This window comes from Mobula hypostoma, chromosome 4 (genome assembly GCF_963921235.1).
Source record: "Mobula hypostoma chromosome 4, sMobHyp1.1, whole genome shotgun sequence".
In the NCBI taxonomy this organism is placed as follows: domain Eukaryota; kingdom Metazoa; phylum Chordata; class Chondrichthyes; order Myliobatiformes; family Myliobatidae; genus Mobula; species Mobula hypostoma.
This window is the reverse complement of record NC_086100.1, coordinates 39,744,883-39,757,654: the sequence shown is the minus strand read 5'-3', so window position 1 is coordinate 39,757,654 and position 12,772 is coordinate 39,744,883. Positions and strand designations below refer to the sequence as shown.

The window sequence follows — 12,772 nt, the reverse complement described above, 5'->3', positions numbered from 1 at the left end:
ATTGTCTTGTCCACAGCATTATTTTGTCACTTATTGACTCTACAGCAGTGTACCCGTGAAATTTTGTGATTGCAATATCACAAAGCTAATGGCAAATTGACAGAATTGGAAAGGGTGCTCACTGAAATTTATAGCAACAATTTAAAACCCTCCTTTTTTTAAAAAAAAAGCGCTTAAGATTGTGATCTAAGTCCAATGAAAAGCTGAGCAACCATGGCACTAATCTAAAATAGAAGTTTTTGTATAATTGCAGTTGGTATATGTGAATATAGTTCTAATTAAACCAACAATACAAAACACTTTCACGTTGTTACCCTAGTCTGTATTTATCTCTATAGTATCCTGGTATGTTAATTTCAATTTTTTTGAACAGAAATGCCAATGAAACAATGTCAAGCTGCAATCATTGTCTTTTCACAGAATTTGTACTTCAATGTTCCGCCGAGCAAAACGGTGGTTTCAGGGAAGTGTGGAAATGTTACTGCTTGGATTAATTTGCAGTTTAATTCTGGATTTGTAAACTTCACCTTTGAGAAGGTAAGTTAATGTAATTAAATGCATCTGACTTTAGTGGGCCAAGGAAAACTGGTGGTCCATTGAAGGATGTCAGAAGATTTATAAATGATAAACTTTTGTATCTATTGTTTGCAAGTTTGTTCCAGAAAGGCCATAGAATAGTTGAAGATACAAGCTTTAATTAGTTTCGTGACTTTCCTGGACTCTAGTCTAAGCGGTAGTGTAGGTCAAGGCTTTAGCAGTTCAAGTGAAGGGCTTGCTTAGTATGTCTTGTGATAGCAATGGTCTTACAAATGGTTCAATTTAATATTAGAATATATACAGCAGAAACCTGAAATTCTTACTCTTCACAGACATCCTCAAAACAAGAAACCCCATAGAATGAAGATAAAGATCAGAACCCCAAAGCCCTCCTTCTCTTGCTCCATCCCCCACCATGCAAGCAATTACAAAAGCACCCCCCTTCCCAAGAGACCTTAATCTAGAGTCAATCATCAACTAGTCCATAATCCAGCATTTTGATATGTTAGACAGGCTCCCCCCCCCCCACAAGGGGGGGGGGAGGGAGAGAGAGAGAGAGATATTGCCCCAGCAATAGCAAAAGGGGAGACCACAACTCACTGTTCTGATGTTAGTCTTCCATGACTCGATGACTGATAGGCTGTTGCCCTCTCTCAGAAGGGTCAATGGAATACAGGGGCCTCCCTCCGATAGCAGTGCACGCCGCCTCTCTCGCTGTTTTAGTCCCCTACAGTGCTTCAATTCATGAAATCAGTGAGGAGCCAGGTCATCTACAGGTCAGTCCATGCAGGTGCATGTCTTCCAGGCCACGTCTGGATATAACGAAGTGTCAGGGCGCACGGCTGGTCCAAAAACCCACCGGCTTGCAAAGAACTATAGTTTGAACTGTGGAACACGTTCTTTTAGAGAACCCCAAACACCAACAAAAGTAAGACAAGAGAAGAATGTGCCATTTTGTGGACCAATTGGAAGAAGTAGCCTGGTCTACAGAAAATCTCAAAAAATAAGCCTTTGGCTCATGCAGGCAGATCAAGATTTCAACTATTTAAATCCATTTGTCTGCATTTGGCCCATACACCTTTCCTATTTCTATACCTGTATAGGGCCTTTTTAAATGTTAATGGACCTGCCACTTCCTCTGATGGCTCATTTCATATTCTGAGCACATTCTGGGTGGAAAAAGTTTCCCCTTGAGTCCATATTAAATCTCTACCCTCTCACTTTAAGCCCATTTCCTACTGCTTGGGGTGCGGGGTGGAGGAGACCTCATATCTTTTCTATGCCCCTCAATTTTATAGACCGCTAATTTAAAATAGATACTCAATTTGGCACAACTGTCACACTGAGTTATCAGAAATACGCTTTTTAATGATGCCTTGGTGTTGTGGATAATGAAGGTTGTCAAAGGATACTGCGGGGTGTAGATCAGCTCCATATATGGGTGAAGAAATCACAGAGGGAAGTTGGTCTGGGCAGGTGAGGTGTTGCAGTTTGAAAAGACAAAAATGAGGGCTAATGTAGAACAGAAGGCAGGACACTTGGAACATTGATGTAGAGGAATCTTGGGGAGGGGGGTGGGGTCCAAATTCATATCCCCTTGAAAAGGAATGTTTTTCCACCTTAGTAGTGAGTGCCTAGAACATGCTTCCAGAAGTGGTGGAAGTAGTCATGATATTCATTAAAGGTATGACTACAGGCAGGAGAACATTTAGGGAATGGAGTGATGGATTATGTAGGTGGTTAAGTTTAACTTTGCATGATAGATGCAGACATTGTGTGTCAAAGGGTCTGTTCTTGGGCTGTATTGTTCTTTATTGAATATGGCATCTTGCAGACAACTTATTCATATTCTTTTTCCATTGCATGTTATGTCTCAACTCAAGCAATTAGCTTTAGCCACACAAATGGCTGAATGAATTGGGTGAGGCTTAACTCTACGTTGAAGACAGACCTGGACTGACCAATGGCTGGTGGTATTGATTCTATAGGCCTAATTGTCCCTGTATGTAGAGACACCTGTGCTAACTGTATTGTTTTAAACCTTCCAATAACTATCATCTGCTTGCAGGATGGGAACCAGTATTACATCAGTGGAATAAGAGTTACTCTGCATTCAACGAATAACCTGGGTAACTTGCCGTTTTATTTACTGTGAAAGTTGAATATTTGAAATAAGATTTTGTTTATAATGTAGTTTAAAGTTAATTCTATTTAAATTGCACTGTTTTGTTACACTGAGAACCTTCATCCTCTGCTTTGAACTTGCCCTGACGTTAGGATGGCTGGAAGGTTCAAGTAGGGCAGGTAGTTGACTGAATTCCAGCTAGGAAATGTTTGATTATAAGCTCATCCCTTTTTTTAAAAATCACTTTCAAATGGATTAAGCTCGCCAACTCCCAAGTCATTGACCTATTGAAGGAATAGCTGTAGATCCAACAATAATCCCAGCTGAACCTGTCACCTGCCTGTCAGAACCAAGTGCACTGGAAAATAGTAACATAGTAGTTCATTCAGATTTCATATTTTGTAGCTTTGGTAGAGCATTTTGCTTCAGCATTTTATATTTGAGTATAGTTTATTGCCAACATGTAAAGGTTCATTTTATTAATGTATGGAGAATACAACTCTGAAATTTGTCTTCTCCAGATAGCCATAGAGTACAGAAAACCATAGAAGTAGTTGAAAAACATCAAATCCCCCCCAGAAAAAGAAATAAAAACTTGCAAACCCCAACCCCTTCCTCGCACACAAACTAACATACCTCCTAAGCCCCAGCCCTCCAATCATCAGCAAGAAAGAATGGGCATGAACACAAAAATAGAGCTGAAAGGGGGCAATGTGAACCACAGTTAGTCTGAACTACAAGATGCTGTGAAAAGTGCATCTTGCAAACTGTGCATTCAGAGCAAATCATTACAAAGTGCATTCAGGCAGAACAGGGGAAAACAATAATCAGAATAAAGTGCAAAAGCAACAGGAAGTGCAGATAAGCAAAAAGATGCATGATCATAATGAGGTAGATTGAGTGTATTTTATTGTACTAGAGAACCATTCGATAGTCTTACAACAATGGTGTAGAAGCAGTCCTTGAACCTGGTAAAACGTACTTTCAGGCTTTTGTATCTTCTGCCTGAGGGGAGAAGAGTGAATCTCTTTTGGTGGGGGTGGGGATTAATTGTGTTGGCACCTTTGCTAAGGCAGAGAAGTGTAGAGTATATTTTTCTAAACTATTTTGTAAAATGTGCACGTCTGTGCTTTTGTTATCCAATACATTTAAGTTTAACTGGAAAAATTTAATCAACTGAATTCAGCTACTTCACTATCCTAAGCTTGATTTTAGACTTGCTTTAATATTCTCTTTAAACATAAGTTAGGGGTTCCTAACTTTTTTAATGCCATGAACCCCTACCATTAAGCAAGGGGTCCGTGTTCCCCAGGTTGGGAATCCCTGACTTAAGGGAATGTATAAGATGCAGACATTCTCTATTAAGTAGTTAAATTACTATACACTTTGGGTCATTTTTAAAGTTAATGGCAGAATTGATGTTAAAACATGGCACATTTAGTAGACATAACAGATGAATTTTGACCTCTAGATTTCTGAAAGAACTACATTTAAAGATGGCGCCGGTAACTGGCGACTTTGCGCGTGCTCTCCTGAGCGATCTGCCCTCTCCGCTATCCTATACCCAAGAAACCCTTCTAAACCTCCAATTTAGCAAGATCAGTATCAACAACACCCTGGCGAAGCTACTGACCCAGCTGGAGACCCCCGCGCCCGAACTGCTTCTTAAACTCCGGACCACACCTGGACCCAACCAGCGAGGCCCACCATGTTTCCGGAGACCCGCGGTCTGCTACCGTGCCGGAGCGCTTGGAGACACAGCCCATTCTGACCAGCACCTCTCTGGAGCAGAGGACCACACAGAAGTGATGGCAGAGACCTCAAGGTGCCCCAGGCGCTTCCCCGGAGCGACCACTGTAAAGCCCCATTGGTGGCCATCCACAGCTGCCGGAAGTGAGGCCTCCGCCGCCAACCTCGGAAATCGAGCCTGAGGCTCGGCTGGAGCGAAAGCTTCCGCAACCGTGACTTGGCTTAAGGACTTGTTTCAGCCAGGAGCCCGGCCATCTGGGAATTAGTGTCGGCATTGGGGCCCAACCCAATTGACAGCCCAGGCCCCTGGCGGCTGGAAGTGGCAGCAGAGCATCCCCTGTCACTGGGCCCGACCCGGAGCACCAGACAATGTGACCTGCTAATCGATCCCGGCGGGATGCATCCACCAACCGCAAAGAGCTGACAACAACAACACACTGCATCGATGGAAACCTGGAAGGATGCACTACTTACTGAGAAAGTGTGGGAAAAGAGCTGGGCTGCTGGTCAGGTTGAAGCTGAGGGGCTTCAGGGTCCCTATGCCCACCATCCTACTGGCTAATGTGCAAGCCATAGAGAACAAGGTGGATGATCTTAAAGGGAGACTCACCTACTGCAGGGAGATGCAGAACTGCTGTGTATTCTGTTTCACCGAAACCTGGCTCTCCCCTGCCACCCCTGACTGTGCCATCCTACCGGAGGGATTTTCGATCCATCGGATGGACCACACGGCGACTTCAGGCAAGATGAGGGGAGGTGGTGTCTGCCTACTGACCAACACTGCGTGGTGCTCGGACACAGTGGCACTGACAAGCTCCTGCAGCCCGGAGTGGGCTCTGAACATACTGTATGCCAATATCAGTGAACTTGAGACCAGATATATGGAGGCTTTGCTCATTATAGCCGGGGACTTTAACCAGGCCAACCTCAGAAAGGCGCTGCCAAAGTTGTACCAACATGTCTCCTGCCCCACTAGAGGCCCGAATATACTTGACCACTGCTACACAGCAGTCAAGGATGCCTACCGTTCCGTCCCATGACCTCACTTTGGAAAATCGGCCGTACTCCTCCTTCCGGCTTACAAACAGAAACTGAAGCGGGAGGTCACTGTGTCAAAAGTAGTGTCACGTTGGACGGAGGAAACGGATGAGGTTCTTTGAATCGGTGGACTGGTTAGTATTCAAGGACTCGGTAGCTAACCTCAATGAGTATGCCTCAGCTGTCACAGACTTTATTTGGAAATGCACGGAGGACTGTGTGTCTTGCAAGACGATCCGGGTATTCCCTAACCGGGAACCTTGGATGAATTATGAGGTCAAGTCCCTTTTAAAGGCTAGAGCTGCGGCTTTTAGGTCCGGGGATACCAGTCGCTACACGGAATCCAGGTGTGAACTCTGGAAAGCCATTAGGGAGGCCAAGAGGCAATACTGAGCCAAGTTGGATGCTCAGGCTAACCAGAGGGATGCCAGTAGACTATGGCAGGGTCTAAATGAGATCACTGGGCACAAAGAAAAGGCTGGGAATATCAGTAACTGTGGCGCTTCTCTTCCTGACGAACTTAAAGTATTCTACGCAAAATTCAAACAGAAGAGGAGCGTCCAGCTCCCTCCGGATGAACCGGACCTGGTGGCACCGAGATTCATCGTCACCGAGGAGGATGTTAGAAGGGCCTTCCTGAAGATAAATCCAAGGAAGGCGACGGGCCCAGATGGCGTCCCAGGATGGGTTCTCCGGGCCTGTGCAAGCGAGCTAGCTGGAGTGTTTGCTGACATCTTCAACTGCTCCTTGCTTCAGTCTAAGATCCCCTTGTGTTTTAAGAAGGCAACGATAATCCCAGTGCCGAAGAAGAGCAAGGTGGCATGCCTGAATGACTATCAACCTGTGACTCTGACATCAATTGCTATGAAGTGCTTCAAGAGATTGGTTATGGCACACATCAACCACAGCCTACTGGTCAACCTCAACGCTTTTCAATTCGCCTACCGGAGCAACAGGTCAACAGCAGATGCCATCTCTCTGGCCCTACATTCCTCCTTAGAACACCTGGAGAATAAAGACGCATACGTAAGGCTCCTTTTCATTGACTACAGCTCTGCCTTTAATACCATCGTTCCAAATAAACTGATTCCTAAGCTCCGGAACCTGGGCCTTAGCACTCAGATCTGCAGCTGGATCTTCAACTTCCTCACAGACAGGACCCAGGCTGTAAAAATAGGGAACAAGCTCTCCTCTACAATCACTCTGAGCACCGGTGCCCCACAAGGCTGTGTACTCAGCCCCCTGCTGTACTCACTGTACACCCATGATTGTGTAGCCAAGGATCCATCAAACTCAATATATAAGTTTGCTGATGACACAACAATTGTAGGCCGTATCTCGGGTAATGATGAGTTTGAGTACAGAAAGGAAATTAAGAACCTGGTGGCATGGTGTGAAGACAATAATCTATCCCTCAACGTCAGCAAGACGAAGGAATTGGTTGTTGACTTCAGAAGGAGTAGCGGACCGCACGACCCAATTTACATCGGTGGTGCGCAAGTGGAACAGGTCAAAAGCTTTAAGTTCCTCGGGGTCAATATCACAAATGACCTGACTTGGTCCAACCAAGCAGAGTTCACTGCCAAGAAGGCCCACCAGCACCTTTACTTCCTGAGAAAACTGAAGAAACTTGGCCTGTCCCCTAAAACCCTCACTAATTTTTATAGATGCACCGTAGAAAGCATTCTGCTAGGGTGCATCACAACCTGGTATGGAAGTTGTCCTGTCCAAGACTGAAAGAAGCTGCGGAAGATCATGAACACGGCACAGCACATCACACAAACCAATCTTCTGTCCTTGGACTCACTTTACACCGCACGCTGTTGGAGCAGTGCTGCCAGGATAATCAAGAGCACGACCCACCCAGCCAACACACTTTTCGTCCCTCTTCTCTCCGGGAGAAGGCTCAGGAGCTTGAAGACTCGTATGGCCAGATTTGGGAACAGCTTCTTTCCAACTGTGATAAGACTGCTGAACGAATCCTGACCCAGATCTGGGTCGTACCCTCCAAATATCCAGACCTGCCTCTCGTTTTTTTTTGCACTACCTTACTTTCCATTTTCCTATTTTCTATTTATGATTTGTAATTTAAAATTTTAATATTTACTTATTTTTACTATTTTTAATATTTGTAATCCAGGGAGTGGGAAGCGCAGAATCAAATATCGCTGTGCTGTCCGTTCTAGTATCAATTGTTTGGCGACAATGAAGTATAAAGTTTATTGTTGCCAGTTTTAGGCCATTTTGTGCTATTATTTTTGTTCTTGTTTTACAGACAAAACTTACCATGGCATTGCAGATAATATTAAGTTGTTTAATGCTGAACTTGGACACTCCTACAAGTGCAAAAGCAAGAGGGTTGTACCTTTTTCAACTGATTCTTTGCAGATTTTAATGGTTAACACTCAAGTCCAGGCGTTCAACATCTCTGGTGGAATGTTTGGTAAAGGTAAGAAACTTGAACATTTCCTGCCTTGCAGTTTTGTTTTCCAAGAAATTTAAACCCCTCTTCCCCCCACCCCCGGACATAATTCCCCATTGGGGAAAATCAGGGACAGCTTAATTTTTTTTATTGATGAAAAGATGGTATTAATGCTTTCCTTCCTTAGTACTGGAAGATGTGCCACCTTTTCAATACTTGTATAGAATATATTGATTTGTTGAATTAAACAGATTACTGAATTCTGTTTGAAACCAGCATTATCTGTAAAAACAAATGCCGTTCATACAAGAACAAACCTTGAATTGCAGAATCTGCAGAACTGGATTTCCAGTATCTTGTTTCCTGATCTGAGTCCTTCCAGCATTTTGTGTGTTGCCTTGAATTTCTCTGAAACCTGAAACGCATTGATAGAGCTTGCAGGGCTGGATTGACATTTTTGGGATTATGGAAAAAGACTAATCTCTGGCATAAAGAATTGCAGAAATTCTGGTATCTTATCATTTTTATACTTGGGTCCCATTTGAGCATGATCCCTTGACTTGGATAAGAATCTGAATAAAATACTTAAGTCCCTCTGATTTGCGACTTAGTGTAGGAAGGCTTCCCCTTGTATTTCAGATATACCTCACTGATATTTCAGTGTAGGAAAGTAGTGAAGTATTTTGATATCAGAATTGCTTGTCCAGGTAGAACATGTTAACAACAAGTCTACAGATGCTGGAAACCCAAAATACACACAAAATGCTGGAGGAACTCGGGAGGTTGGGTAGCATATGGAAATGGTTGATATTTTGCACTCTGGCCCTTCATCAGAGTGTTGTTTCCTATGTTACAATACTATCTTTAAAAATGGAGGTTAACAGTAGGTCATTATTTACACAAATTGGCCTTAAGTAGAAGTACTTTTAACTTCTGTAATCCAAAGTAGTCAATAGTTACCCCTGCTCTCGGAATTCTACTAAATGTCAAGATGCTAATTTGATTGCGTTGACCCTATCAAAAGTTGGAATATAACCAGTCTAGAGTTTTCAGTCAAGTTGGTTTCTGGGAAATTAGTATGTGGTGTATCTGATTCATATAGGATTTTGCTTTTTAGCAAGATCTTTATTAATGGATTGCAGTAAGTTTGCTAAAGCATGCAGACAGGTGCAAATCAAATGTGCTTGGCAGTGTGCTAATTGGTGCTACTGCCTCTGCTCCAGGGATCCAGGTTTGATCTGTCTGAGGGCCAGTGAAATTTTCAAATGTGACCTTGTGGGTTTTGATTGAATGTTTCATTTCCTTCTACATTCCTGATGTGTTTACTGACTAATGGAAATTACCCCATCATGGAGGAAGTGACAAAAGAATCAAAAGGGAATTGATGCACTTCAAGGTACTAAACTGCAGGGAAACACAAGTTTCCAGGAGAAATGGGTCTGATTTTACTTGGGTAGAAGTCAGTGTGGACACATTGGGTTTAAGGGTTCCCTTTTGTCTTGGTATGTCAGACCCTTAAAGGCACAGTTAGTAAGGCTGTAGGACAGGGTTGGTGAGCCTGTGGCACGTGTGCCCAAATTGAAACATGCAGACATTTTTGGCATGCAGCATGTGGTGCTGCCTCTTGTTAAACATCACCCATAATAAAAAGATGTGTAATGCTTATCTGTGAAACGGTACCTGAGCGTAAAAGCCAGGACCAACAGGATCTAAGATAGCTTCTTCCACCAGGCCATCAGACTGCTTAAATCATGCTGATACAACTGTATTTCTATGTTATACTGAGTATCCTGTTGTACATACTATGTATTTTTACTCGTGTATATGAAGCATGTAAGTAGTAAAGTTGATTCAATTCTTTACTGTCAAATGAAGCAGCAAATGATTTTTCTAACAACCCAGGTGCAGATTATATTTTTAAAAAAACAACAACAATTTGAGATATTTTCACAGGAAATGTCTCACACCAGCTTGGTACTGCACATCAATTTGGAAAATACTTACAATATTACAATAACATTTAGAAGTGTTATTTTTCAATTGTCTTGTTAAAAGATTAAATTTTGAACAGGTTTTCAAAAATGCTTCATTTCTTTCAATCTGTTAGACTCTTATTAATAGTAAAACAATGAAAACACAAACAGGACCATTCCTTTTACCTTAAATCCATAATTATTGCTAATAACTAATGACAATCTGTTCAAAATTACCAAGGCACGTGAGAGTTTAAGATTATTGCCAATTTAGGCACCCTGTCAGAGGGCTACAGTCTGAAACTCTTGAGCTTTGCTTTTTTCATATTTTTCAATATAATTTAAGAACATTTCATCTTAACTTGATTACTCAGTCTCAATTCAGTAAGCTGGCTTTGCATAAACATTGATTTGTCACTTTGCTGTCCTCTACCTTTTGTTACTTGGAGCATGTTGAGGTTTTGAATCTGCTGTTTTACAATTATAGTATAATCTGCATTGTACTGTAATTGCAGTATTTGACTGCAAAATGTGCATGAGTTAATTTTTTAATTCCTCTGTTGATAGTTGATTTTTGACTTTCCTTGTAGAAGAAAAATGCGAAGTAGATGCCGAGAGTAAAGTAATTCCAGTGTTAGTGGGAATTGCTTTGTCAGGACTGGTCCTAACTGTGGTTGCTATGTATACAATTGATAGAAGAGCGAAATCTGAAGGATATGAAGCTCTATGAGAAATTGAATTTTTCAAGAATAGTCTTGGGAATGAAGAGAAATTCTACCAATTGCCTTCCTTAATCTACAGCACTTGTAACTGAGTTCCTTCAATTGACTTCTGTTCAATATTAGAGAAATTGTTTTAAAGGTTTTATGATTCAAATTGTGACCAGAAATGTGATCAAGTGTTCTTGGCAAGGAGAAACTATTTTGAATTGTATATAGATACTAATGTGAGTTTGTCTGTATTTCTGATCTATTTAAATAAAGCATTTTACCACAAGTCTGGGGGAGGGGGAATTGCTGGGAGTTAGTGCATTGCACGACTATTAACACATTTAATCACATAGCAAAATTAGTGACGGAAGTTTGCTATGCTTGTTCTGTATTCCTTCAATTCCTAGCCCTTCCTAATATCAAAGAATTTCAATTTGTAACTGACTTGAGACAATTCACCTTGGGGGAGGTGGATAGAGGACTGTGGAAGGTACCTTTCTAAAAGGCACAGTATTAATGTAAAGTGGCAGGCCAGTAGTACAAAGCAGTTTTAAAATGTGAAGGACTTGGGTAAACTATAATTTTTAGGTTAAATAGACTATTTGGAAAGGCGTGGACAAATGGGTCGATAAATCCAGACAAGTTTGAGGAGTTGCACTTTGAGAGGTCAGATGTAGGAGGAGCATGCCATCCTTGGTAGTGTTGACATAGTGGGATCCTGGAGTGCAAGTAGACAGGATGTTAGAGAAGGAATAGGGTGTACTTGCTTTCATTGCTCAGAGTGCTGAGTCTAATTTGGCAAGTGCTGCAGTGGCAAAACATCGGTCAGGCTGTATTTTCAAAAATTCAAAGTACATTTATCAATTATATATGGGATATGAAACTGGAGATTTTTCTTCCCACAGCTTCAGAAAATGGGGAGACTGGATGAGTATGTTTTTTAAAAAAGGCATCGGTGGGGTAGGCAGTCATTTGGTCTCTTCCCCCCCCCCCGTAGGCCCCCCCCTCCCCAGATGCAAATATCAAATACCAGAGGACTTGGCTTTGTGGTAAGAAAAGTTTAAAGGAGATTTGCGTGATGGTTTTTCCAAGTGGTAGAACAAGCTGCTAGGGAAGGTGGGGGAAGCAGATGTTGGCAACATTTAGTTATTTAGACTAATGTGAATGACCAGGACATTGGGCGACATGGACAGGCAGATAGTCAATTTAAATTGACATAGTCTGCTCAGACATTGTGGGCTGAAGGCCTGCTCCATGTTCTAAAAGATTGCTTTTTATTTGTGCAACTGAAGTATTTCAAGCCCAACAAGGAACTTGCCCTTAGTAGGGAAATGCCCATAATCAGCCAATTTGCAGCTGTTACAGAATCTTTCATCTGAGTATAAACATTCGACAATGGAAGTAATGCTGCTGACCTTGCCCGTTGAAGTGTTTACATTATTCAGGTCATTGGCATTTGTTTTGCACCCAGTAGCCAAAATAATCTTTAAACTCTTAGGCTACGTCCACACTAGACTGGATAAATCCGTAACCGAAGCTTTTTCTCTTCGTTTTGACCCTCCGTCGACACTAAAACGGCGTTTTCCTCCCCTGAAAACAGATGTTTTCTAAAACGCCCTGCAGAGTGTGTAAGTTTGAAAACGCCATTTGTGCAGAGCAGTGTGGGTGGGGTAAATGGATATTTTTAAAAACGCTGTCATGACGTGCCGGAACAAATGGCGGCAGCACGGCATTTTATTGTTTTCTTGAACCCCCCCCCCCACACAACCTAACAACTTCAGAACAGACGGCAATGAGATGGAAGCCAGAGGAGTTAGAAATGTGCTCACCAAATACTTTGCCCCTTAGCTTACTGAATAAATAAGTATACTCACTTTGCCCTGTTTTCTGTCCTTGCTTGTATAAAGGTGGTTTACCTATTTATGCAAGTGCTTCTCTGACAATAGATGTGTAACAACCTAATGTAACATTGTATGGAAATACAAGAGAACACTGATGCAGACATGTTTTATACATCTAACAAGATGCTTTACAAGGCCCCTCCCACTTTCAAATCTCTTACTAGCTCTTCCTTCAGTTAGTCCTGTCGAAGGGTCTCGGCCTGAAACGTCGACTGTACCTCTTCCTAGAGATGCTGCCTGGCCTGCTGCGTTCACCAGCAATTTTATGTGTGTTGCTTGAGAATTAGTTTTTCAATGTTCGTCATCAGCTGGGTCAT

At 42.3% G+C, this 12,772-nt stretch overlaps 1 protein-coding gene across 3 annotated transcripts in view; it reads left to right on the top strand.

The window, feature by feature from the left end:
- The window catches only part of lamp3 (lysosomal associated membrane protein 3), a 42,065-nt gene that overhangs the window by 8,131 nt on the left and 21,162 nt on the right, over positions 1 to 12,772 (top strand). For 2 of the 3 annotated variants that reach the window (XM_063045670.1, XM_063045671.1), the window contains exons 3-5: positions 421 to 537; positions 2,606 to 2,666; positions 7,725 to 7,898. In XM_063045670.1, coding sequence (XP_062901740.1) covers positions 421 to 537; positions 2,606 to 2,666; positions 7,725 to 7,898 — 352 coding nt within the window. Of the gene's footprint in view, positions 1 to 420; positions 538 to 2,605; positions 2,667 to 7,724; positions 7,899 to 10,434; positions 10,865 to 12,772 lie in introns of those variants that run through there. The other variant, XM_063045669.1, reaches the window with a different exon arrangement.